At 44.7% G+C, this 27,802-nt stretch overlaps 1 protein-coding gene across 1 annotated transcript in view; it reads right to left on the bottom strand.

The window, feature by feature from the left end:
• Positions 1 to 10,453, bottom strand: part of LOC307247058 (peroxisomal acyl-coenzyme A oxidase 3-like) — a 52,115-nt gene extending 41,662 nt beyond the window's left edge. Inside the window, exons 1-5 of the mRNA XM_080023125.1 lie at positions 10,158 to 10,453; positions 9,857 to 9,954; positions 9,581 to 9,716; positions 8,803 to 8,877; positions 8,231 to 8,320 (exon numbers count right to left, since the gene is read on the bottom strand). Coding sequence (XP_079879251.1) covers positions 8,231 to 8,320; positions 8,803 to 8,877; positions 9,581 to 9,716; positions 9,857 to 9,954; positions 10,158 to 10,325 — 567 coding nt within the window. The 5' untranslated portion in view covers positions 10,326 to 10,453. The remainder of the gene's footprint in view (positions 1 to 8,230; positions 8,321 to 8,802; positions 8,878 to 9,580; positions 9,717 to 9,856; positions 9,955 to 10,157) is intronic.
• Between the last annotated feature and the right edge of the window lie 17,349 nt (positions 10,454 to 27,802).

Genomic DNA, 27,802 nt, shown 5'->3' with positions numbered 1-27,802 from the left:
GTGTGCCAGTGGCTTGAAAGAAAACCACAACTAGATGAATCTTTAATCTGCCTATTATATTACAGGTAATCCTGTACCTTGTACCCTGTACCGACCTACCTGTTTAACAACCGTTCGGACTTACGACCAGCTCTCCGACCAGTCTGTATTGTGCGCTGCGTACAATAATGCGGCGTGCGCGCTGGGTGCGCGGCGTCGCAGCGGCAAGAATCTCATCGTGCATCGTCACAAGTGACCCTTATTGTGGCTTTGAGGACAAATCCCTTTAATGTGGAATATTTCCAGATGGAACCCTTCTGAGGGCTTGCGGAAGAATTGTTCAACCACAGAGGAGTTCATAAATGTTGTTGGAGCAACCTTTGAAAAACCAAAAGGCTTCCAAGAAAACCCCTGGCTCTAGGACTCTGAAAATAGCTTTATCCCTTAAACCAAAGCAGGTTCAAGGGGGAAACCCTCATACACTGGAGGTCATGGAAGAAAACTGCATCAAGGGCGCTAGAGGAAACAGTTTCCAGGTCAAGTTCCTTTACGAGCTCTACAAAGATCCTGTCTTTAAGGGTTCTTGAGGAAATCCCTTCTGAGGGTTCTTGAAGAACCTGCCTTTAAGGGTTCTCAGAAGAATAGCCACTGAGGGTTCTTGAAGAACCTGCCTTTAAGGATTCTTGGGAGAAACCATATTCAGAGTTCTCTTCTTCTTCTTGTGTGTTAAACGGTGGCTCTCACAACCAAATGAGTTCACTTATGCAATTTGAATTAAAAATGAGTAATGGAACTTCCCTAAAGGCAGTTAATGGTAGTGGGTGTGGTTCTGGTACCATCTGCAGGTGAGGATTAAGGTAATTAGAAGATGGCAGGGGACACACAGCTTTTTTTTTGTTTCTTTCAATTAGGAAATTAAAAATAATAATTTCAAATAAAAACACACTATTTGTTTTGTTTGGAGAAACAGGTATTCCCATAATTCACATGGTGGGGGGGGGTGCATTTAAGGCCGGGCAGGGCGGAGCTTGCGGCTTGTGCTGAGGTGCCGGATCCAATATTTCAAATTAAGGACTATTGGCGAAACAAAATCACTGAGGTGAAAGTTCTATCACAAAACTATGGTGTTACTTATGTATTCTTGCGCATTTTTAAGTGAGTACAGGTACTCTTCACTTAACGACCTACCTGTTTAACGACTGTTCGGACTTACGACCAGCTCTCTGACCAGTCGGTATTGTACACTGTGTATAATACTGCGGCGTGCGCGCTGCGTCCTTTCTCCATCTCACCTGTGCAATCATTCAGTCAATACGCATGCTCAGCGTAATGGTATGGTACACTATATGGGTGTCTGAAATCGTACTACAAGATTCTTTCAGGCATAAATATGGAAATATATTGTAATATTTACGATTACATGTAATGACAGGATAAATATTTTCAACCTCCCAATCTTTACCGCTTCCAAGTCTTCATTAGGTCAGACCCCCCAATTCTCTCTCTCTCTCTCTCTCTCTCTCTCTCTCTCTCTCTCTCTCTCTCTCTCTCTGAGTGATTGGAGGCGTGAGCGAGCGGAGCGTGCGAGCGTTTGGTAGAGAGTGATTTCTCTCTAACTTTTCTATCAATTGTATGTTTATAATTATTTGTTGGTGACGGTGTTAGTTTTTTGTTTTCTATTGGTTGTAGGGTGTGCGCACAGCGGGTGGGGAGTGGTGGTGGTGGTGGTGCAGGTCCGCAACCATGTCGGACCTCACCAAGCTAACGAGGAAGCACGGCATTAAGTTGCCCGTGTCTTCCTCGGTCTCGGTGGAGGACTGCAGCCTGGCAATGGGGAAGGCTGTCGGCTACAGCAGCGTTGTGTCCGCAGCGCAGATGAACAGTGCGGTGGTCATCTTCCTGGATAGTGTGGACAAGGTGAACGCGGTGGTGGCCAGCGGCGTCACGGTGAACCAAATGTTTGTTCCCGTCCTGCCTCTCTCCACACCGGCGAGGAGGGTGAACCTGGCGAATGTTCCGCCGTTCATTAAGAACGAGACCCTCACTAGGGAACTGGCGAGGCACGGGAAGGTGGCGTTGCCAGTTAAAAAAGTCCCGTCGGGGTGCAAGTCGCCGCTGCTTAAGCATGTGGTGTCGCACAGGAGGCACGTCCTGATGGTGTTAAACAACAGGGCTGCGGAGCTGAACGTAGCTTTTAAAATCAGGGCAGACGAGTTTGACAACGTGGTGTTTGTCAATACTGACACCACCAAGTGCTTTGGGTGCGGTGGGGAGGGACACCAGGTCAGGGCATGCCCAGGGAAGAAGGCAGACGGCGAGACAAGTGAGGGGCAGAAGGGTGGACAGGACAAGGAGGGAGCACAGGAGGGGGCAGGTGAGGGTCAGGAAGGGGAAAAGCAGGCGAAGGTGGGGGCACAGGAGGGGGAAGGGGGGGGTCAAGAGGGGGGAAAACAGGCAAAGAAGGGGGCACAGGAGGAGGCGGGGGAGGGCCAGAAGGAAAGAGGGGAAAAGCAGGTGAAGGTGGGGGCACAGGGAGAGGCAGGTGAGGGCCAGAAGGAGGCAGGGGAAAGACAGGTGGAGGTGGGGGCACAGGAGGGGGCAGGTGAGGGGCAGGGGAAAAAAGGGGGGGGGGGGGGGCAAGGGAATGTGGAGCCGCAGGAGGGAACGGGTGGAGGTAGACAGTGCAGCCAGGTGAGCGTGGAAACACCAGGGGAGGCAGGCGAGGGTCTGGAAAGCAGGCAGGTAAGGGTGGGAGGACAGGAGGGGAAGGAGGAGGGTCCGAAGACAGGCAGGTGGGTGCGGGGGGGACAGGAGGGGACTGGTGAAGGAAAGGAAGCTACAGAACAAAGTCAAAGGAGTGCAGGTGACGTAGCTAGGGAGGAGGAGGCACTGGAAGGAAGTGACTTTGAGATGGGGGATGAGGACGATCGGTTGAGAGTCCCTCGCCTCAAAAGGAAGTCAAACAAAATGGGGGGAGACTCTCAGGCGAAAAGAGGGACAGCAAGCCAGGGGAAGGCAAGTCAGGGGGTGGAGCAGGGAGGCTCGGAATCAGAGTCCTGGATGGAGGAGGACTCTGCTGCAGACAGTGAGGGGCAAGTTTTTCTCGGCGTCAAGAAGAAAAAGGGCAAAAAAAAGCTACAGTGTGGGCAAAATAAAAGCGTTTTTGCACAGAACGAAGAACGTGAAAGGGATAAAAGTGGAGGACTTTTTCTCAGATAAGGAGTTGCTGGCAAACGCAGCCCAGCAACAGATGAGGGGTAAGGGGAGAGGAGGGTTCACGGACCAGGAGGTGTACAGGCTCAAGAAAATAGTGCAAAAGATCAGGAAGGAGCTGAACAACAGAGAGGATGGAGAGGAGGTGGAGGCGGGTGCCGCTGTTCGGGCTGAATCCCTTTTCCGTTACAATGAGTGATTTTAACATCAGCACGCTGAACGCGAACGGGGCTAGAGACGCAGCTAAGAGGTCTCTGCTGTATGAGCTGATGGAGCAGAAGAGGCTGAATGTGCTGTTGGTGCAGGAGACCCACAGTGACTCTGGCAATGAGGCTGACTGGAAGAGGGAGTGGGGGGGGTTGGTGGTGCTAAGCCACAAGAGCACCACCAGCGGGGGGGTGGCTCTTCTCTTTTCTAAGAGCTTTGCCCCAGCATCCTTTGAGGTGGAGGAGGTGGTGGAGGGCAGACTGATGGTGGTGAGGGCAGCATTTGAGCATTATAAGCTTGTCTTTGTAAATGTGTACGCTCCCACCACAGGACCACACAGAGTCACTTTTTTGCAAGTTTTAAATGGGGTTTTAGGCAAAGTTCGTTCAGGGGAGTTTTTGTTTTTAGGAGGAGACTTTAACTGCACCGAGAACGACCTGTTAGACAGGAACCACTGTGAGCCTCACAGAGCATCGCAGAACGCGATGAGGCTGCTCTCAAGCGAGAACGAGCTAACGGACGTGTGGAGGAGAACCAACGGGGATGAAAGACAGTACACCTGGGTGCACTGCAGAGGCACCTTTTTATCGTTGGCCAGACAAGACCGGTTTTACTGTTTTAAGCACCATTTTAACATTTTTAAGGAATGTAGAATGGTGCCTGTTGGTTTTACCGATCACTCCCCGGTTGTTTGCCGTGTTTTTATCGCTAATGTAAAGCCCAAAAGCGCATATTGGCATTTTAACACCACCCTACTATGTGACTCCAACTTCAAGGATGCTTTTAGGTTTTTTTGGGAAGGTTTTAGAAACAGAAAGCAGGACTTTATTTCCTTAAGACTGTGGTGGGACTATGGGAAGAGGGAGATAGAGCAGCTCTGTCGACAGTACACTCTCAATGTCACACGGGACATCACCAGATCTATGAGGGATCTGGAGACTGACATTGTGGAGTTACAGGGTGTAGTGGAACCCACTGGAAATCGAGATCATATTAAGGATCTCAAGTCTAAAAGAGCTGCTCTCGCAGACCTACTAGGCACCAAGGCGCAGGGGGCGCTGGTCCGCTCTCGCTTCCAGAGCGCAGCACTGATGGGCGCACCATCTAGCTTCTTTTTTAGCCTGGAGAAGAGGAACGGGCAGAGCAGGTTCATCCACGCCCTGAGATCAGACACAGGACAGGAGCTCAGGAGGCCGGAGGAGATCCGGACGAGAGCCGTGGACTTTTACACAGAACTGTACAGAAGTGAGTACGAGGAGCAAAAAGAACTGTTTTACTCCTTTTGTGGGAATCTGCCCAGGGTCCCAGAAGACGTCAGTGCGGTGCTGGGGGAACCTCTGACCCTGCAGGATCTTTCCACGGCCCTGCAGAGCATGAAGGGGGGTAAGGCCCCCGGCATCGACGGGATTCATGCGGAGTTTTACAAGGAGTTCTGGGAGGAGTTGCGGGAGGACCTTTTAATGGTTTTTAATGAAGTTTTTAAAAATAAGTTATTGCCAGTCAGCTGCAGGAGGGCATTCATCACTCTCCTACCCAAGAAAGGAGACCTGCAGGAGATAAAGAACTGGCGTCCTGTGTCCCTTCTGTGCACGGACTACAAAATCCTGTCGAGGGCGCTGGCCAACAGGCTGAGGGAGGTGATGGACCTGGTAGTCCATCAGGACCAAACGTACTGTGTGCCTGGTAGGTCTATTCTGGACAATGTGTCCTTAATTCGGGATATTTTGGACGTCTCTAGTTCTTTGGGCATTGAAACTGGACTCATTTCGCTAGACCAGGAAAAGGCGTTTGACCGGGTTGAGCACCCTTACCTCTGGAAAACTCTGGAGGATTTCGGCCTCAGCCCTGGTCTGATAGCCATGATCCAGGTTTTGTACCAGGACATCGAGAGTGTACTGAAGATTAATGGAGGGCTGAGCGGCCCTTTTAAAGTGCGTAGAGGGGTGAGACAGGGCTGCTCCCGCTCAGGGATGTTGTGCTCTCTGGCCATAGAACCATTGCTGTGTCAATTAAGGACGAACATCGAGGGTGTGTTTTTAAACGGTCTTGAGAGAAGTCACATTTTATCAGCCTACGCGGACAACGTCATTGTTTTAATAAAGAAACAGGATGAAATCAGCAAACTGGAGGGGATCGTCAGGGTCCTGACCCTGAGGCAGGTGGTGGCGGCGGCGGGGAGTGACCTGCAGGACGGCGAGGCCATGGCGGAGCGGCTGGGGGTGAGGTCCACCAGGATCGTACACCTGGTGCTCAAGAGGTGGAGGGAGAGGCTCACGGAGGAGGAGCTGGCCCTGCTGAAGGAGCACGGCGAAGGCGCGGAGGAGCCGAACCCGGAGGAAGCCGCTGCACAAGGCACTTTGTACAGGACTGGACCTGCACGCAGCCAGCAGGAAGGCTTTTTACAAAGAGTGTGTGGTTGTTTTAAATAGGAAGGGACTGGAGGGGCGGCAGGACACTGTCTGGAGAGGACAGCTCCAGATGGGGTGACAGGAGGAGCCATGTTGGAGGAGTTTTTACAAAGCTCCCTCCAAGAAAAGGACGGGGGACCTCCAATGGAGAGTCCTACATGGAGCCATAGCTGTCAACAGCTTTGTTTCTGTTTTTAATCTCACGGTCGCAAATGAATGTCCATTCTGCAAACTGCCAGAGTCCGTGTTTCACTGTTTTGCAGAGTGCGACAGACTTTTAGAGCTTTTTAGTCTTTTAAAGGAAAGTTTTAAGCTCTTTAAGGAGGAGTGGTCCAGAAACGTTTTTATTTTTGGGGTGAGATACTACAGGGCCAACGCAGAGAAATGGCGACTGCTTCATTTTCTAGTAGGGGAAGCGAAGATGGCCATCTACCTCACGAGGAGGAACAAACTGAGGGGAAAGGAAAGTGGTTTAGGAAGAGTGTTTGTAGCGTTGGTCAGGGCAAGAGTCTTGATTGATTTTAACTTTCACAGCCTGATGAAGAGTCTGGACGTCTTCATCAAGCTGTGGTGTTTTAATGACGCCATCTGTTCCCTGGTGGAGGACGACCTGTGCTTCCAGTCTGTTTTTAATGTGTAGGGCTCTGTTAGTGAACCAAGTGTGTTTGTTGTATTGTCTGTAACTGTGAACTAGAGAAAATGTTAAAATAAAGATGCTTTAAAAATCTCTCTCTCTCTCTCTCTCTCTCTCCTTCGCTCTCTCTCTCTCTCGCTCTCTCTCTCTCTCTCTCTCTCTCTCTCTCTCTCTCTCGCTCTCTCGCGTGGCGTGAGCGAGCGGCGTATGTGAGCGTTTGTCGCAGTGAATAGCAGTAAATAGTTTTGTTTCTGTTTTTAATCACATGGTCAAAAATGAATGTCCCTTTTGTAAGCTGCCAGAGTCAATTTTTCACTGTTAATCTCACTTCTAATCTCTTTAAAGACGAGTGGTCAAAAAATGCTTTTATTCTTGGGGTAAAATATTACAAAACCAACGCAGAGAAATGGCGACTGTTAAACTTTTTACTAAGAGAAGCAAAGGCAATTTACATCACAAGAAGAAACAAACTGAGAGGAAAATAAGGTATTTTTAAAAAAGTGTTTGTTGCATTAGTCAGAGCGACAGTCTCAATTGATTTAACTTTTCACAAACTGATGAAGAGTCTGGATGTTTTTATCAAACTGTGGTGTTTCAATGACATCATCTGCTCGCTGATGGAAGACAACTTGTATTCCCAGTCTGTTTTTAACGCTTAGGGTTTTTTTATTGAACAAAATGTTGCATTTGTTTCATGCTTTCAACTGTGAACTGAAGGAACCCCCCCGGAGGAAGGACAAGCCAGGATGGGAGAAATGCACAGGCCACATTTCACTGGCCACCACCCAAAAAAAAAGTGTGTGTATATGCATGTGTTATCATCTGTTATATGTGCGGTGTGTCATATGACGAATAAAGATCCTTCTTCTACTACCGAGAAAAAAAAAAAGTGCAGTCTGCAGAATTTACAGAACAGAATTGGCAGAAAATAATATTATATTCATAACAATGTTTTAATTAGTGTATAATTAGATTCGATTCAACGAATTGAATATGGCGCCCGGAGAGCAGTTAAGGGGTTAAGTGTTTGGCTCAAGGACACATCAGGAGCCGGGGATCCAACCGTCAATCTTCCGATTACTACACGGCCCCCTCTACTACCTGACCTTAGAATGACTGCACAGGGCGTAAGTAAGCTTCATGGAGGCCGTCATGTTTCTTCTACGGTAACCCAAAACGGACAAACCAAACACTGGCTCTAGAGAGGGCCTGTCGCGTTTTTCGAGAATTTTTTCAGCCACGATCTCTGTTGCACCTCCATGGGGAGGGGTATTCAGTTGGTTGAGATTTGCAACCTCACCGCTAGATGCCTCTAAATTCCTAACACTGCGGCTTTAAGAACAATAGTTATAAATGATGGGAACCAACATTTTCAGGCTTATTCTCCAGGGCTCAGGTATGTTATACTGACAATGAAACATTTGAGCTCAAAGATGCAATTAGAATGGGCCTCATTCAAGAACAAGTGCCCCAGTGTCACGCACATTTGAGAAAATAAAATCAGGATTCATCTACATATTGTCATTTGAATTTGTTCTTAATTTGATAGTAATTAACTGAAGACACACGGCTGTCACATTTAGATTTATTGGGATTTATCAACTTACACACATGGGAAAGAACAAATCTGGCTGGTACACACGCGTCTTTACTTCAGCACAGGCTTTTCATAACTACCTTTTCTGCACGCAAAGGCAGAACATTTTCACACACATGCTAGGAATTGTGTTTTTACTTGTATGGGACAGTGCGCGCCAGCCCCCATGTGGGTCCTATTCGTTCAACTCACCTGGGTGCTGGGGTCATAGGTGGCAGTTGTCCTCATGGCCCTGGTGTTGCTGCCATGGCTCAGCTCCGTCAATGCAAAGCTTCCGAATATCTTAAGAAAAAAACAAAAACTTGTGGGGCAATTGTAAGGGAAGTTTGTTTACTTGGTTGATTTTGGCAAAATGTGAGGAGTAATGTCGAAATAGGACATAGGTTGTCATGGTAACTGTGCTCGAGGTTTCAAGTACAATGATGGACGTGCTGTCTACGAAAAAAAAAACAGAGTATCCAATAAAATCAAAATATTAATACATTAAGGAAGGGAGAGCTGGTTGTCTAGTAATCTAAAGGTTGCTGGTTCGATCCCAGGCTCCTCCTGCTAGCATGCTGTAGTGTCCTTGAGCAAGACACTTAGCTCCTGATGGCTGCGTCTGTCGGTGTTTGAATAATTGTGAGTCGCTTTGGATAAAAGCGTCTGCTAAATGTAATGTAATTAAGCAAGCAAAGTAAAAATAAATGAGTCCCACTCTACCTCACACTGAGGGATTAGTCAGACACACCAGGTAGCAGTGGGATGTTGTGATGAAGACTTACCTTCATATCCTCAACGTCCTGCAACAACTTGCTCTGTCTCTCTGACCCTGACACGGCGACCATTTGACTAAACATCTAAACAAAAAACAAAAGGCATGAAATGCAAACTTGTTCACAGACTAGGAAGTGACTTGGAAAATATATTTTGATCAAAATTGGCATGTGACAAAAAAAAAGCACAGAATTATCCTCAGCGGTGAGAAGTTTCCCACAGATGGCGTTAGGTCACAGACGAGCACATACATTCCGAGTCAGCAGAGATGTGTTGGGAAAGCTTGACAATTATCAACTTATTAAAAGTCACATTAGAATAGCGATGGAATGATTTTTGTGACCATCTTGCATGGGAAGTGATTACCCCACCTACCAAGATCAAGTTCCAATTCTGCAGAAACAAAAGTTCTTGTAACTTTACATTTTGGGGTAGACATGGAAGATGTAATTTTGCATCAGTGATGGTTCATGCCCATTACAACAAGCATATTATTACATAACACATATTTTTGCATTGCTGCGTTGAACTGTAGGTGTCACGTTTTTAAGATCACTGCCCCATCGGCGCAGCATGCATATGTTCTAAAAAAATAAAAGCAAAATAAACAAATAAAAAATACAAGATGCCATCAATATTTCAATTTTGCAGCTCAGACCTGTGAATATTCCTATGCTGAGGTAGGAATATTTTAAGTCCTAGTCAAACTTTCAGCGCTGTTCCTCTGAGTGATTCTCAAACCAAGACACAGACACATCCTGTGCATCCTGTTCCAGAAACTCTTACCCCAAGGTTGAGGAAGGACTTGTTGGTCAAAGACCAGTCATACATTCCCAGACAATTCATGAGGGCAACAGTCTTCCACGGGTTCATCATGGCTTCATCGCGACTTACAAAGTTGTAACGGAATAGCTGTTTGACCCTGTGAATAATTCATATAAAAGTTAAAAATTATAAAAAAATATTTTATGCAAATGAAAAGATCACAAGTTGTTAAAATAATATTTGTGAATAAGATTTGTTAAATATAAACACTTGAGGGCTGTTTGCTTCTGCAGTTACCTCAGGAAAGTGAGTTCTCTGGTTTGCTCCAGGAGTAGGTCTTCTCCAGGTTGACGGGCAAAAAGTGGATCATTCTCCAGGGCTGTGAATACACGTTGCTGCAGCCATGTGGGAACACCAAGACACGCAAGTTTGTCCACTACCGTACCTACTTCACTACACTTAACGCCATTCTTTTATTATTAATTATTTGTATTCTGTATTCTATTATTAGAACACACACACACACACACACACACACACACACACACTAAAATAAGCGCGGGTAAACAGGTTATTTGAAAGTTAGTATTATGGCTACCTTGAACAGCAGCTGGTCCTCTCCCTCGAGGAATAAGACCATATCCTTCCAATTAAAAGATGCTTTTTGTCTGTAAGTGTCGAGGGGCCCGCTGGGAAGGTCAGGCACAAGGTCGTCTTTCTTTTTAGTTTCATCTGGGTTCACTGGGGTGTGGCTAGGAATGCTCATGATGGCTTATTGGATTCCAAGGCACTTATTCTGCAAGACAAAAAAAACAGCTCTTTGTATCATCTTAATTAAAGTACAATTAATAAACCAGCATTCTTGCCATATGGTAGACCACCACACATTACACAAAAAAACTCACATTACACTATAAAACGGATCTGTAAATACACAAACAAATTCTCCAAATAAAAAAAAAAGTTCCATGAACACATTCAATTAATTTATAAATAAGTGAAAAACATTTGTGAATATCTTCCTAATATTTACAGCTTTCAAATTGGTATTTAAGAATCCAATTTGAAGTTGTGAACGAACTGGCATATGTGGATTAATATATTACACACAGTTTTGAGAGACATACCTAACCGTTGGAAAAGGGGCGTGTCATGATGCCAGTGTGATTGGGAACAACACAGTAGAAACAAACAGCGACATTAAACTGTAAAACTTGAAACAAAAGTGTTTTGAGCCGTTCAAAAGAAACAGATCGTTCATTAACGACCCAAAACTACAGGAGAACCAGCATGGAGCACCGGCAGCATGTGCAACTGTGCACCACCCGGTGCGCGCACTGGTCCTTCAGCAGTGGGGAGCGGCTCAGAGCCGGGTGGGGAGCATGGAGGTTCACCACTGTGCTCTCCACGGAGCATCTCTACACTCGTCTCACAAACATTTCATGGTCTTCCATGCGGAAAAAAATCAATAACGTCTGATTTTGGATTCTAAATCGGATATGAAATTGTCGAATGATACATGGATCTTCTTTCTCTTTCGGCTGCTCCCATTAGGGGTCGCCACAGCGGATCATCTGCCTCCAATACCTTCTGTTCTGTGCATCTTCCTCCCTTATACCAACCGCCTGCATGTCCTTCCTCACCACATCCATAAACCTTCTCTTTGGCCTTCCTCTTTTCCTCTTACCTGTCAGCTCCATCCTCAGCATCCTTCTCTCAATGTAACTCTCATCTCTCCTACACACATGTCCAAACCATCTCAATCTGGCCTCTCTCACTTTTCCACCAAACTGTCCAACCTGTGCTGTCCCTCTAATGTACTCATTCTTAATCCTGTCCATCCTTGTCTCTCCCAATGAAAATCTCAACATCCTCAAGTCTGCCACCTCCAGTCCAGCCACCTGTCTTATTGTCAGTCCCACCGCCTCTAAACTGTACAACATAGCTGGTCTCACTACCGTCATTTAGACCTTCCCTTTCACTCTTGCTGGAACCTTCTGTCACAGATCACTCTGGACACTCTTCTCCACCCACTCCACCCTACATGTACTCTCATTCATTCCTCTTCTCTCTAATGCATGCCTCCACTTCTGCAAGCTCTCCTCAACCTGCTCCCTACTTTCACTACAGATCATAATGTCATCCGCGAACATCATAGTCCACAGAGACTCCTGCCTGATTTAATCCGTTAACCTGTCCATCACCATTGCAAACAGAAAAGGGCTCAGAGCTGATCCTTGATGCAATCCCACCTCCACTTTGAATGCCTTCATCACGCCTACTGCGCACCTTACTACTGTCTGACTGCCCTCATACATATCCTGTACCACTCTAACGTACTTCTCTGCCACCCCGACTTCCTCATGCAATACCACACTTCCTCTCTCAGCACCCAATCATATGCGTTCTATAAATCTACAAAGACGCAGTGCAACTCCCTCTGGCCTTCCCTCTATTTTTCCATCAGTATTCTTATAGCAAACATTGCAACTGTAGTACTCTTTCCTGGCATGAAACCATACTGCTGCTCGCTGATCCCCACCTCTCCTCTTAACCTAGCCTCCACTACCCTTTCCCATAGCTTCATGCTGTGGCTGGTCAACTTTATTCCCCTGTAGTTACTACAGCTCTGTACATCTCCCTTATTCTTGAAGATGCATACCAGTACACTTCTTCTCCGGCAGAAAGGCCTCTCGTTTTGTTTACCCGGTATTGTTTACATGTTTTGTAATGAGGTAATGAGGTAATTATTAAGAGTGAAACATGTAAACAAAACCGGGCAAACAGGTTTTGTTTACGCATTTCGCTCTTTGTTTAAACAAAACCTGTTTGCCCGAGCAAACCGCAAAGGAGATAAATACAATTTGTTTTCGCCAGTGGCCTTCATTTTCTTTTGAAATGTAATAACTTACCAAATAAACTCCCTCTCATCTTGGCCAAATTCCAACCTCACCCTAATTACAGCTAGATGGATGTGAAATATCTGACAGAAAATGTAATAATAAACATGTACACCAATTTTTTTTAAATATTAATAAAATAACCCCAAAAGGTACATTTACCTGGAGAACACATATTGAGGACTTATCCTGGAGAAAGGCGTGATTGCTACATTATAAGTGTTGCATTTCACATAAAGCACAAGTCCACTTCAAAATGTTTACCCTGTAAATTCAATTCCATCCAAATTTTCCAATAGTTCTTGAAGGGTTTTTTTTGTATGAATAGTGTCGAAACATTGATTCATCACTTTCTTTCATATAATTGTTTAGTAACAACGACATTTTGGAATGACCTGTGTTTGCACATCTTTAAGAATAGCTCTCTAAATAAATAAATAGATAAATAATTTAAAACCTTCCGTGATACGTGTCAATACTTCCCGCCCGGTTCTTCTGACGCTGCGGCTGAATTGGTCAAAGTGCGTCGGGATACGACTCACGTTTCGCTGGAGATCGGCGACACCGACGGGGACAAACTCGGCCGAGCTACCCGGGATCAGGCGTCTCACTCCCCGGAACGCGTTGGTGTTCTGCGAAGACACCAGCGGGGCCGAAGGGGAGAACACGGGCCCACGCTCTTCACTACGCGACGGGGTTGTTGTGGCGGTGAAACGTATGACAGCAAAAAGCTACACGGTGGTACCTTGACTTACGAGTTGAATTCGTTCCGTGACAGAGCTCGTAATTCAATCTGCTCGTACAGCAAATCAATTTTCCCCATGGAAATTAATTGAAAGTCCATTAATCCGTTCCAGCCCCAAACCCCGTGTTTTTAAATAAGAAAAATATATTTGTAAATAACAAATATTGTATAAAAACATAATGAAACATAATAAAAGAGAATGTGTAGGAGCCATGAATTGGTTTGCTATTAATTGATTTATTATTATCAGGTTTATTGTATATGAATTTATTATGAGTTATTATGATTATGTTTTGGGTTGTATTTGGTCAATGAATGAGTTTACTATCACGGGTGTGGGATGAATGATTGACAGGCATATGGGCGTCACTTTAAAAGGCACCAGCTGATCTCCTGCTGAGAATCAGAGTGAGAGGGGGTGTTTGGGGAACCCACACTTTCCTTGACCGCTTTAGTTTGATTTCGTTTATTTGTTTTGATCGCTGTATTACGAGTTAAAGGCACCGTTTATTTAAGTTTCCTTATGTTGATTTAATAAACACCCTTAAACGCATTCGTTGGATTCAGCGCATCGACATTTGTTTGTTTAGAAGCGCGTCGGACAATAGGCCCCTTATCATCGCCTCTCAGCGGCTTATTTAGTTCGTTTTGGAGTCGCATACAATTGTCAACGAAAATGTACGGTATTATCGACGGCATCAAGGCAACATCAGCAGAAGAAATCAAACACGGATCAAGCGGACAGGAATGAACGAAAGCCGGGCGGCGATACAGACAGAGGAACAGCTGACAACAAACTTTCCTGAGCCCACGGTCAAAGTCATCCTTGAAAGTCAGGTACAATTGTAAGCTGTTTAATGGAAGGAACACTGCATATATATAGTCCATTGGGGACGAAGTGAATACCTGATCAAGGGTTGAGTTGACGCTCAGAGAGTTAAAGTTGGCTAAGATACTCTGCTGCAGCTATAACAAAGGAATCTCCGCTGGTCTCTTTAACTCCGCTGGTCTCTTTAACTGCGCTGCTGCGCTGATGTGTGAATACCGAAAATGATGATGATTTCTGAATAAGTGTCCTTTCACTGTGGAATGTGGATGTGTTGTTTAATGGCACAAATAGCCTAAATTGGAAAGGAAAAACGAGTGCACAGTTGGAACCTGAAAGTGTGAATGAACAGGCCAGGCCCGCATCAGTAATCATAATGCATGATGATGATGATGTGCACCCAAATGACAGTGTCAAATGTCGGGAGAAAATCTACTGCCTCTAAAGTTTCATCTGTCTCAAAAGTTTCATCTGCATGTTTAAAGGCTCAAGCTGATTTGGCAGCATTACAGATCAAACAGAAACTGTTAAAGGACAAACATGCGCTGGAAGCCGAGGAGGAAATGTTGCGAAAAAGGAAAGAGCAACAGCAACTGGATGAGGGGATTGCAGTACAAATGGCCAAATCAAATGTGTTGAAAACGCAAAGTGTCATTAGTGGAAAATCTTCTAAAGCAAATCATGGGGATGGAATGACTTCTTATGTGGAAAAGGCACAAGGAAAACCACAAACCCTCAGTGCCAATGCAAATCCATTCACACCAAAAATGTCACAAAATCATGCAAACACAGGAACAAAGCCTAAAGACTCTCAGCTCATTCATTCAAAATCACAGCCTCTGACAGCTATGCGCTCGGATCCTAAGTCACGCGCACTTCAGCAAAGCTCTCATGAATATGCACCAATGCAATGTGTGTCAACTGCCAATACTTACCATGCAAATGTTGATTCTGAATATGCAAATGACTACCAAAATGACATGCTGGGCATTATGCGGCAACAAAATGAAATCACAACCCTATTGATACAGCAACAATGCATGTCATCATTGCCTAAAAGGGAGGTACCCATCTTTGATGGAGATCCATTAAAATACCATGCTTTTATGAAGGCTTTCGAAAACGGAGTGGAAAACAATACCAAGAATTTCAGTGATCGTTTATATTACCTGGAGCAGCACACAAAAGGTCTTCCTATGGAACTGGTAAGGAGCTGCCAGCAACTGGACCCTGCAAGAGGGTATGCAAAAGCAAAAGCTCTAGTGAGAGAGCAATTTGGAAATGAGCAAAAAATTGCATCAGCATACATGGACAAGGCCCTGTCATGGCCGCCTATTAAGAATGAAGATGTGAAAGCTCTTCAAGAGTACAGCCTTTTCCTTAAGGGCTGCTCTAACGCCATGGAAGAGGTGGAGTATTTGCATGAGCTGAACATGGCTGAAAACATGCTGACCATCATAAGGAAACTGCCATACAAATACGGCGACAAGTGGAGGAACGCAGCATGCGAGTTACAGGAAAAACAAAAGTGCAGAGCTACATTTATGGATATCACAAGTTTTATTGGGAAACAAGTGAAGATCTTGACCGACCCAATCTTTGGAAACATACAGGATGCTCCACCACCAATCATAACTAAAAGTGGGAGCAAATATACACCACCACCACAAACGGGAATGAAAGGAACTAGCTTTGTCACTACTGTGAGCCCTGTGAAGTCCACAACTCAGTTTGAAACTAAAGAGAAGGAACATGTTTCAGTAAGGAAAGAATGTCTTTGCTGTGGAGAACGACATGTATTGGATTCGTGCCCCCAGTTGGGTAAAAGACCTCATAAAGAGAAGATTGGCTTCTTGAGAGAAAAGGGGGTATGTTTCGGCTGTTTATGTATTGGTCATTTAAGCAAACATTGCCGTAAACTGACATTGCCTGTGGAACATGTGGTCTAAGACATCCTACCGTACTTCACATCACTCCGAGAGAGAAGGACAAAGACTCTGACCAATCTGTGAGAGAACCAGGGATATCAGTGGACAGTACGCTAGTATCAAGTGGCCTTACTGGGGCTGGTGACGATTGTAAATTCCCTATTGTACCAGTACATGTGAAATCCAAGAAGGGCAGTAAAATTGTCACCACATATGCTTTCTTGGACCCAGGAAGTTCCGCTGTGTTCTGTACCGAAGCTTTAATGCACAAACTTAACCTTACAGGAAGGAAGGTACATATTCTCCTGCGGACAATGGGCCAAGAGAAAGTTGTTCCTAGCTACAGTGTGCCAGGACTGGAAGTGGCCGGATTGAATGAGGAGCACTTCTGTGAACTTCCCAAGGCTTACACACAGGCGTGTATGCCTGTTTACAATGGAAATATCCCGAGACAGAAGGATCTTCAGAGATGGCCTCACTTGAGACATGTTCACCTGCCGGAGATTGACGCTGACATTGGGCTATTGAAGGGGCGTGTCATGATGCCAGTGTGATTGGGAACAACACAGTAGAAACAAACAGTGACATTAAACTGTAAAACTTGAAACAAAAGTGTTTTGAGCCGTTCAAAAGAAACAGATCGTTCATTAACGACCCAAAACTACAGGAGAACCAGCATGGAGCACCGGCAGCATGTGCAACTGTGCACCACCCGGTGCGCGCACTGGTCCTTCAGCAGTGGGGAGCGGCTCAGAGCCGGGTGGGGAGCATGGAGGTTCGCCACTGTGCTCTCCACGGAGCATCTCTACACTCGTCTCACAAACATTTCATGGTCTTCCATGCGGAAGAAAATCAATAACGTCTGATTTTGGATTCTAAATCGGATATGAAATTGTCGAATGATACATGGATCTTCTTTCTCTTTCGGCTGCTCCCATTAGGGGTCGCCACAGCGGATCATCTGCCTCCAATACCTTCTGTTCTGTGCATCTTCCTCCCTTACACCAACCGCCTGCATGTCCTTCCTCACCACATCCATAAACCTTCTCTTTGCCCTTCCTCTTTTCCTCTTACCTGTCAGCTCCATCCTCAGCATCCTTCTCTCAATGTAACTCTCATCTCTCCTACATACTGTATGTGTCCAAACCATCTCAATCTGGCCTCTCTCACTTTTCCACCAAACTGTACAACCTGTGCTGTCCCTCTAATGTACTCATTCTTAATCCTGTCCATCCTTGTCACTCCCAATGAAAATCTCAACATCCTCAAGTCTGCCACCTCCAGTCCAGCCACCTGTCTTACTGTCAGTCCCACCGCCTCTAAACCGTACAACATAGCTGGTCTCACTACCGTCATTTAGACCTTCCCTTTCACTCTTGCTGGAACCTTCTGTCACAGATCACTCTGGACACTCTTCTCCACCCACTCCACCCTACATGTACTCTCATTCATTCCTCTTCTCTCTAATGCATGCCTCCACTTCTGCAAGCTCTCCTCAACCTGCTCCCTACTTTCACTACAGATCATAATGTCATCCGCGAACATCATAGTCCACAGAGACTCCTGCCTGATTTCATCTGTTAACCTGTCCATCACCATTGCAAACAGAAAAGGGTTCAGAGCTGATCCTTGATGCAATCCCACCTCCACTTTGAATGCCTTCATCACGCCTACTGCGCACCTTACTACTGTCTGACTGCCCTCATACATATCCTGTACCACTCTAACGTACTTCTCTGCCACCCTGACTTCCTCATGCAATACCACACTTCCTCTCTCAGCACCCAATCATATGCGTTCTATAAATCTACAAAGACGCAGTGCAACTCCCTCTGGCCTTCCCTCTATTTTTCCATCAGTATTCTTATAGCAAACATTGCAACTGTAGTACTCTTTCCTGGCATGAAACCATACTGCTGCTCGCTGATCCCCACCTCTCCTCTTAACCTAGCCTCCACTACCCTTTCCCATAGCTTCATGCTGTGGCTGGTCAACTTTATTCCCCTGTAGTTACTACAGCTCTGTACATCTCCCTTATTCTTGAAGATGCATACCAGTACACTTCTTCTCCGGCAGAAAGGCCTCTCGTTTTGTTTACCCGGTATTGTTTACATGTTTTGTAATGAGGTAATGAGGTAATTATTAAGAGTGAAACATGTAAACAAAACCGGGCAAACAGGTTTTGTTTACACATTTAGCTCTTTGTTTAAACAAAACCTGTTTGCCCGAGCAAACCGCAAAGGAGATAAATACAATTTGTTTTCGCCAGTGGCCTTCATTTTCTTTTGAAATGTAATAACTTACCAAATAAACTCCCTCTCATCTTGGCCAAATTCCAACCTCACCCTAATTACAGCTAGATGGATGTGAAATATCTGACAGAAAATGTAATAATAAACATGTACACCAATTTTTTTAAAATATTAATAAAATAACCCCAAAAGGTACATTTACCTGGAGAACACATATTGAGGACTTATCCTGGAGAAAGGCATGATTGCTACATTATAAGTGTTGCATTTCACATAAAGCACAAGTCCACTTCAAAATGTTTACCCTGTAAATTCAATTCCATCCAAATTTTCCAATAGTTCTTGAAGGGTTTTTTTTGTATCAATAGTGTCGAAACATTGATTCATCACTTTCTTTCATATAATTGTTTAGTAACAACGACATTTTGGAATGACCTGTGTTTGCACATCTTTAAGAATAGCTCTCTAAATAAATAAATAGATAAATAATTTAAAACCTTCCGTGATACGTGTCAATACTTCCCGCCCGGTTCTTCTGACGCTGCGGCTGAATTGGTCAAAGTGCGTCGGGATACGACTCACGTTTTGCTGGAGATCGGCGAAACCGACGGGGACAAACTCGGCCGAGCTACCCGGGATCAGGCGTCTCACTCCCCGGAACGCGTTGGTGTTCTGCGAAGACACCAGCGGGGCCGAAGGGGAGAACACGGGCCCACGCTCTTCACTACGCGACGGGGTTGTTGTGGCGGTGAAACGTATGACAGCAAAAAGCTACACGGTGGTACCTTGACTTACGAGTTTAATTCGTTCCGTGACAGAGCTCGTAATTCAATCTGCTCGTACAGCAAATCAATTTTCCCCATGGAAATTAATTGAAAGTCCATTAATCCGTTCCAGCCCCAAACCCCGTGTTTTTAAATAAGAAAAATATATTTGTAAATAACAAATATTGTATAAAAACATAATGAAACATAATAAAAGAGAATGTGTAGGAGCCATGAATTGGTTTGCTATTAATTGATTTATTATTATCAGGTTTATTGTATATGAATTTATTATGAGTTATTATGATTATGTTTTGGGTTTTATTTGGTCAATGAATGAGTTTACTATCACGGGTGTGGGATGAATGATTGACAGGCATATGGGCGTCACTTTAAAAGGCACCAGCTGATCTCCTGCTGAGAATCAGAGTGAGAGGGGGTGTTTGGGGAACCCACACTTTCCTTGACCGCTTTAGTTTGATTTCGTTTATTTGTTTTGATCGCTGTATTACGAGTTAAAGGCACCGTTTATTTAAGTTTCCTTATGTTGATTTAATAAACACCCTTAAACGCATTCGTTGGATTCAGCGCATCGACATTTGTTTGTTTAGAAGCGCGTCGGACAATAGGCCCCTTATCATCGCCTCTCAGCGGCTTATTTAGTTCGTTTTGGAGTCGCATACAATTGTCAACGAAAATGTACGGTATTATCGACGGCATCAAGGCAACATCAGCAGAAGAAATCAAACACGGATCAAGCGGACAGGAATGAACGAAAGCCGGGCGGCGATACAGACAGAGGAACAGCTGACAACAAACTTTCCTGAGCCCACGGTCAAAGTCATCCTTGAAAGTCAGGTACAATTGTAAGCTGTTTAATGGAAGGAACACTGCATATATATAGTCCATTGGGGACGAAGTGAATACCTGATCAAGGGTTGAGTTGACGCTCAGAGAGTTAAAGTTGGCTAAGATACTCTGCTGCAGCTATAACAAAGGAATCTCCGCTGGTCTCTTTAACTCCGCTGGTCTCTTTAACTCCGCTGGTCTCTTTAACTCCGCTGGTCTCTTTAACTGCGCTGCTGCGCTGATGTGTGAATACCGAAAATGATGATGATTTCTGAATAAGTGTCCTTTCACTGTGGAATGTGGATGTGTTGTTTAATGGCACAAATAGCCTAAATTGGAAAGGAAAAACGAGTGCACAGTTGGAACCTGAAAGTGTGAATGGACAGGCCAGGCCCGCATCAGCGGCATCAGTAATCATAATGCATGATGATGATGTGCACCCAAATGACAGTGTCAAATGTCGGGAGAAAATCTACTGCCTCTAAAGTTTCATCTGTCTCAAAAGTTTCATCTGCATGTTTAAAGGCTCAAGCTGATTTGGCAGCATTACAGATCAAACAGAAACTGTTAAAGGACAAACATGCGCTGGAAGCCGAGGAGGAAATGTTGCGAAAAAGGAAAGAGCAACAGCAACTGGATGAGGGGATTGCAGTACAAATGGCCAAATCAAATGTGTTGAAAACGCAAAGTGTCATTAGTGGAAAATCTTCTAAAGCAAATCATGGGGATGGAATGACTTCTTATGTGGAAAAGGCACAAGGAAAACCACAAACCCTCAGTGCCAATGCAAATCCATTCACACCAAAAATGTCACAAAATCATGCAAACACAGGAACAAAGCCTAAAGACTCTCAGCTCATTCATTCAAAATCACAGCCTCTGACAGCTATGCGCTCGGATCCTAAGTCACGCGCACTTCAGCAAAGCTCTCATGAATATGCACCAATGCAATGTGTGTCAACTGCCAATACTTACCATGCAAATGTTGATTCTGAATATGCAAATGACTACCAAAATGACATGCTGGGCATTATGCGGCAACAAAATGAAATCACAACCCTATTGATACAGCAACAATGCATGTCATCATTGCCTAAAAGGGAGGTACCCATCTTTGATGGAGATCCATTAAAATACCATGCTTTTATGAAGGCTTTCGAAAACGGAGTGGAAAACAATACCAAGAATTTCAGTGATCGTTTATATTACCTGGAGCAGCACACAAAAGGTCTTCCTATGGAACTGGTAAGGAGCTGCCAGCAACTGGACCCTGCAAGAGGGTATGCAAAAGCAAAAGCTCTAGTGAGAGAGCAATTTGGAAATGAGCAAAAAATTGCATCAGCATACATGGACAAGGCCCTGTCATGGCCGCCTATTAAGAATGAAGATGTGAAAGCTCTTCAAGAGTACAGCCTTTTCCTTAAGGGCTGCTCTAACGCCATGGAAGAGGTGGAGTATTTGCATGAGCTGAACATGGCTGAAAACATGCTGACCATCATAAGGAAACTGCCATACAAATACGGCGACAAGTGGAGGAACGCAGCATGCGAGTTACAGGAAAAACAAAAGTGCAGAGCTACATTTATGGATATCACAAGTTTTATTGGGAAACAAGTGAAGATCTTGACCGACCCAATCTTTGGAAACATACAGGATGCTCCACCACCAATCATAACTAAAAGTGGGAGCAAATATACACCACCACCACAAACGGGAATGAAAGGAACTAGCTTTGTCACTACTGTGAGCCCTGTGAAGTCCACAACTCAGTTTGAAACTAAAGAGAAGGAACATGTTTCAGTAAGGAAAGAATGTCTTTGCTGTGGAGAACGACATGTATTGGATTCGTGCCCCCAGTTGGGTAAAAGACCTCATAAAGAGAAGATTGGCTTCTTGAGAGAAAAGGGGGTATGTTTCGGCTGTTTATGTATTGGTCATTTAAGCAAACATTGCCGTAAACTGACATTGCCTGTGGAACATGTGGTCTAAGACATCCTACCGTACTTCACATCACTCCGAGAGAGAAGGACAAAGACTCTGACCAATCTGTGAGAGAACCAGGGATATCAGTGGACAGTACGCTAGTATCAAGTGGCCTTACTGGGGCTGGTGACGATTGTAAATTCCCTATTGTACCAGTACATGTGAAATCCAAGAAGGGCAGTAAAATTGTCACCACATATGCTTTCTTGGACCCAGGAAGTTCCGCTGTGTTCTGTACCGAAGCTTTAATGCACAAACTTAACCTTACAGGAAGGAAGGTACATATTCTCCTGCGGACAATGGGCCAAGAGAAAGTTGTTCCTAGCTACAGTGTGCCAGGACTGGAAGTGGCCGGATTGAATGAGGAGCACTTCTGTGAACTTCCCAAGGCTTACACACAGGCGTGTATGCCTGTTTACAAGGGAAATATCCCGAGACAGAAGGATCTTCAGAGATGGCCTCACTTGAGACATGTTCACCTGCCGGAGATTGACGCTGACATTGGGCTATTGAAGGGGCGTGTCATGATGCCAGTGTGATTGGGAACAACACAGTAGAAACAAACAGTGACATTAAACTGTAAAACTTGAAACAAAAGTGTTTTGAGCCGTTCAAAAGAAACAGATCGTTCATTAACGACCCAAAACTACAGGAGAACCAGCATGGAGCACCGGCAGCATGTGCAACTGTGCACCACCCGGTGCGCGCACTGGTCCTTCAGCAGTGGGGAGCGGCTCAGAGCCGGGTGGGGAGCATGGAGGTTCGCCACTGTGCTCTCCACGGAGCATCTCTACACTCGTCTCACAAACATTTCATGGTCTTCCATGCGGAAGAAAATCAATAACGTCTGATTTTGGATTCTAAATCGGATATGAAATTGTCGAATGATACATGGATCTTCTTTCTCTTTCGGCTGCTCCCATTAGGGGTCGCCACAGCGGATCATCTGCCTCCAATACCTTCTGTTCTGTGCATCTTCCTCCCTTACACCAACCGCCTGCATGTCCTTCCTCACCACATCCATAAACCTTCTCTTTGCCCTTCCTCTTTTCCTCTTACCTCTCAGCTCCATCCTCAGCATCCTTCTCTCAATGTAACTCTCATCTCTCCTACATACTGTATGTGTCCAAACCATCTCAATCTGGCCTCTCTCACTTTTCCACCAAACTGTACAACCTGTGCTGTCCCTCTAATGTACTCATTCTTAATCCTGTCCATCCTTGTCACTCCCAATGAAAATCTCAACATCCTCAAGTCTGCCACCTCCAGTCCAGCCACCTGTCTTACTGTCAGTCCCACCGCCTCTAAACCGTACAACATAGCTGGTCTCACTACCGTCATTTAGACCTTCCCTTTCACTCTTGCTGGAACCTTCTGTCACAGATCACTCTGGACACTCTTCTCCACCCACTCCACCCTACATGTACTCTCATTCATTCCTCTTCTCTCTAATGCATGCCTCCACTTCTGCAAGCTCTCCTCAACCTGCTCCCTACTTTCACTACAGATCATAATGTCATCCGCGAACATCATAGTCCACAGAGACTCCTGCCTGATTTCATCTGTTAACCTGTCCATCACCATTGCAAACAGAAAAGGGTTCAGAGCTGATCCTTGATGCAATCCCACCTCCACTTTGAATGCCTTCATCACGCCTATTGCGCACCTTACTACTGTCTGACTGCCCTCATACATATCCTGTACCACTCTAACGTACTTCTCTGCCACCCTGACTTCCTCATGCAATACCACACTTCCTCTCTCAGCACCCAATCATATGCGTTCTATAAATCTACAAAGACGCAGTGCAACTCCCTCTGGCCTTCCCTCTATTTTTCCATCAGTATTCTTATAGCAAACATTGCAACTGTAGTACTCTTTCCTGGCATGAAACCATACTGCTGCTCGCTGATCCCCACCTCTCCTCTTAACCTAGCCTCCACTACCCTTTCCCATAGCTTCATGCTGTGGCTGGTCAACTTTATTCCCCTGTAGTTACTACAGCTCTGTACATCTCCCTTATTCTTGAAGATGCATACCAGTACACTTCTTCTCCGGCAGAAAGGCCTCTCGTTTTGTTTACCCGGTATTGTTTACATGTTTTGTAATGAGGTAATGAGGTAATTATTAAGAGTGAAACATGTAAACAAAACCAGGCAAACAGGTTTTGTTTACGCATTTAGCTCTTTGTGTAAACAAAACCTGTTCGCCCGAGCAAACCGCAAAGGAGATAAATACAATTTGTTTTCGCCAGTGGCCTTCATTTTCTTTTGAAATGTAATAACTTACCAAATAAACTCCCTCTCATCTTGGCCAAATTCCAACCTCACCCTAATTACAGCTAGATGGATGTGAAATATCTGACAGAAAATGTAATAATAAACATGTACACCAATTTTTTTTAAATATTAATAAAATAACCCCAAAAGGTACATTTACCTGGAGAACACATATTGAGGACTTATCCTGGAGAAAGGCGTGATTGCTACATTATAAGTGTTGCATTTCACATAAAGCACAAGTCCACTTCAAAATGTTTACCCTGTAAATTCAATTCCATCCACATTTTCCAATAGTTCTTGAAGTTTTTTTGTATGAATAGTGTCGAAACATTGATTCATCACTTTCTTTCATATAATTGTTTAGTAACAACGACATTTTGGAATGACCTGTGTTTGCACATCTTTAAGAATAGCTCTCTAAATAAATAAATAGATAAATAAATTAAAACCTTCCGTGATACGTGTCAATACTTCCCGCCCGGTTCTTCTGACGCTGCGGCTGAATTGGTCAAAGTGCGTCGGGATACGACTCACGTTTCGCTGGAGATCGGCGAAACCGACGGGGACAAACTCGGCCGAGCTACCCGGGATCAGGCGTCTCACTCCCCGGAACGCGTTGGTGTTCTGCGAAGACACCAGCGGGGGCCGAAGGGGAGGACACGGGCCCACGCTCTTCACTACGCGACGGGGTTGTTGTGGCGGTGAAACGTATGACAGCAAAAAGCTACACGGTGGTACCTTGACTTACGAGTTGAATTCGTTCCGTGACAGAGCTCGTAATTCAATCTGCTCGTACAGCAAATCCATTTTCCCCATGGAAATTAATTGAAAGTCCATTAATCCGTTCCAGCCCCAAACCCCGTGTTTTTAAATAAGAAAAATATATTTGTAAATAACAAATATTGTATAAAAACATAATGAAACATAATAAAAGAGAATGTGTAGGAGCCATGAATTGGTTTGCTATTAATTGATTTATTATTATCAGGTTTATTGTATATGAATTTATTATGAGTTATTATGATTATGTTTTGGGTTGTATTTGGTCAATGAATGAGTTTACTATCACGGGTGTGGGATGAATGATTGACAGGCATATGGGCGTCACTTTAAAAGGCACCAGCTGATCTCCTGCTGAGAATCAGAGTGAGAGGGGGTGTTTGGGGAACCCACACTTTCCTTGACCGCTTTAGTTTGATTTCGTTTATTTGTTTTGATCGCTGTATTACGAGTTAAAGGCACCGTTTATTTAAGTTTCCTTATGTTGATTTAATAAACACCCTTAAACGCATTCGTTGGATTCAGCGCATCGACATTTGTTTGTTTAGAAGCGCGTCGGACAATAGGCCCCTTATCATCGCCTCTCAGCGGCTTATTTAGTTCGTTTTGGAGTCGCATACAATTGTCAACGAAAATGTACGGTATTATCGACGGCATCAAGGCAACATCAGCAGAAGAAATCAAACACGGATCAAGCGGACAGGAATGAACGAAAGCCGGGCGGCGATACAGACAGAGGAACAGCTGACAACAAACTTTCCTGAGCCCACGGTCAAAGTCATCCTTGAAAGTCAGGTACAATTGTAAGCTGTTTAATGGAAGGAACACTGCATATATAGTCCATTGGGGACGAAGTGAATACCTGATCAAGGGTTGAGTTGACGCTCAGAGAGTTAAAGTTGGCTAAGATACTCTGCTGCAGCTATAACAAAGGAATCTCCGCTGGTCTCTTTAACTCCGCTGGTCTCTTTAACTCCGCTGGTCTCTTTAACTCCGCTGGTCTCTTTAACTGCGCTGCTGCGCTGATGTGTGAATACCGAAAATGATGATGATTTCTGAATAAGTGTCCTTTCACTGTGGAATGTGGATGTGTTGTTTAATGGCACAAATAGCCTAAATTGGAAAGGAAAAACGAGTGCACAGTTGGAACCTGAAAGTGTGAATGGACAGGCCAGGCCCGCATCAGCGGCATCAGTAATCATAATGCATGATGATGATGTGCACCCAAATGACAGTGTCAAATGTCGGGAGAAAATCTACTGCCTCTAAAGTTTCATCTGTCTCAAAAGTTTCATCTGCATGTTTAAAGGCTCAAGCTGATTTGGCAGCATTACAGATCAAACAGAAACTGTTAAAGGACAAACATGCGCTGGAAGCCGAGGAGGAAATGTTGCGAAAAAGGAAAGAGCAACAGCAACTGGATGAGGGGATTGCAGTACAAATGGCCAAATCAAATGTGTTGAAAACGCAAAGTGTCATTAGTGGAAAATCTTCTAAAGCAAATCATGGGGATGGAATGACTTCTTATGTGGAAAAGGCACAAGGGAAACCACAAACCCTCAGTGCCAATGCAAATCCATTCACACCAAAAATGTCACAAAATCATGCAAACACAGGAACAAAGCCTAAAGACTCTCAGCTCATTCATTCAAAATCACAGCCTCTGACAGCTATGCGCTCGGATCCTAAGTCACGCGCACTTCAGCAAAGCTCTCATGAATATGCACCAATGCAATGTGTGTCAACTGCCAATACTTACCATGCAAATGTTGATTCTGAATATGCAAATGACTACCAAAATGACATGCTGGGCATTATGCGGCAACAAAATGAAATCACAACCCTATTGATACAGCAACAATGCATGTCATCATTGCCTAAAAGGGAGGTACCCATCTTTAATGGAGATCCATTAAAATACCATGCTTTTATGAAGGCTTTCGAAAACGGAGTGGAAAACAATACCAAGAATTTCAGTGATCGTTTATATTACCTGGAGCAGCACACAAAAGGTCTTCCTATGGAACTGGTAAGGAGCTGCCAGCAACTGGACCCTGCAAGAGGGTATGCAAAAGCAAAAGCTCTAGTGAGAGAGCAATTTGGAAATGAGCAAAAAATTGCATCAGCATACATGGACAAGGCCCTGTCATGGCCGCCTATTAAGAATGAAGATGTGAAAGCTCTTCAAGAGTACAGCCTTTTCCTTAAGGGCTGCTCTAACGCCATGGAAGAGGTGGAGTATTTGCATGAGCTGAACATGGCTGAAAACATGCTGACCATCATAAGGAAACTGCCATACAAATACGGCGACAAGTGGAGGAACGCAGCATGCGAGTTACAGGAAAAACAAAAGTGCAGAGCTACATTTATGGATATCACAAGTTTTATTGGGAAACAAGTGAAGATCTTGACCGACCCAATCTTTGGAAACATACAGGATGCTCCACCACCAATCATAACTAAAAGTGGGAGCAAATATACACCACCACCACAAACGGGAATGAAAGGAACTAGCTTTGTCACTACTGTGAGCCCTGTGAAGTCCACAACTCAGTTTGAAACTAAAGAGAAGGAACATGTTTCAGTAAGGAAAGAATGTCTTTGCTGTGGAGAACGACATGTATTGGATTCGTGCCCCCAGTTGGGTAAAAGACTTCATAAAGAGAAGATTGGCTTCTTGAGAGAAAAGGGGGTATGTTTCGGCTGTTTATGTATTGGTCATTTAAGCAAACATTGCCGTAAACTGACATTGCCTGTGGAACATGTGGTCTAAGACATCCTACCGTACTTCACATCACTCCGAGAGAGAAGGACAAAGACTCTGACCAATCTGTGAGAGAACCAGGGATATCAGTGGACAGTACGCTAGTATCAAGTGGCCTTACTGGGGCTGGTGACGATTGTAAATTCCCTATTGTACCAGTACATGTGAAA

The sequence above is a fragment of the Zeus faber genome (assembly GCF_960531495.2).
Source record: "Zeus faber genome assembly, chromosome: 22".
Lineage (NCBI taxonomy): Eukaryota > Metazoa > Chordata > Actinopteri > Zeiformes > Zeidae > Zeus > Zeus faber.
The sequence above is the reverse complement of the archived record's forward strand: the minus strand, read 5'-3'. Positions and strand labels throughout refer to the sequence as shown.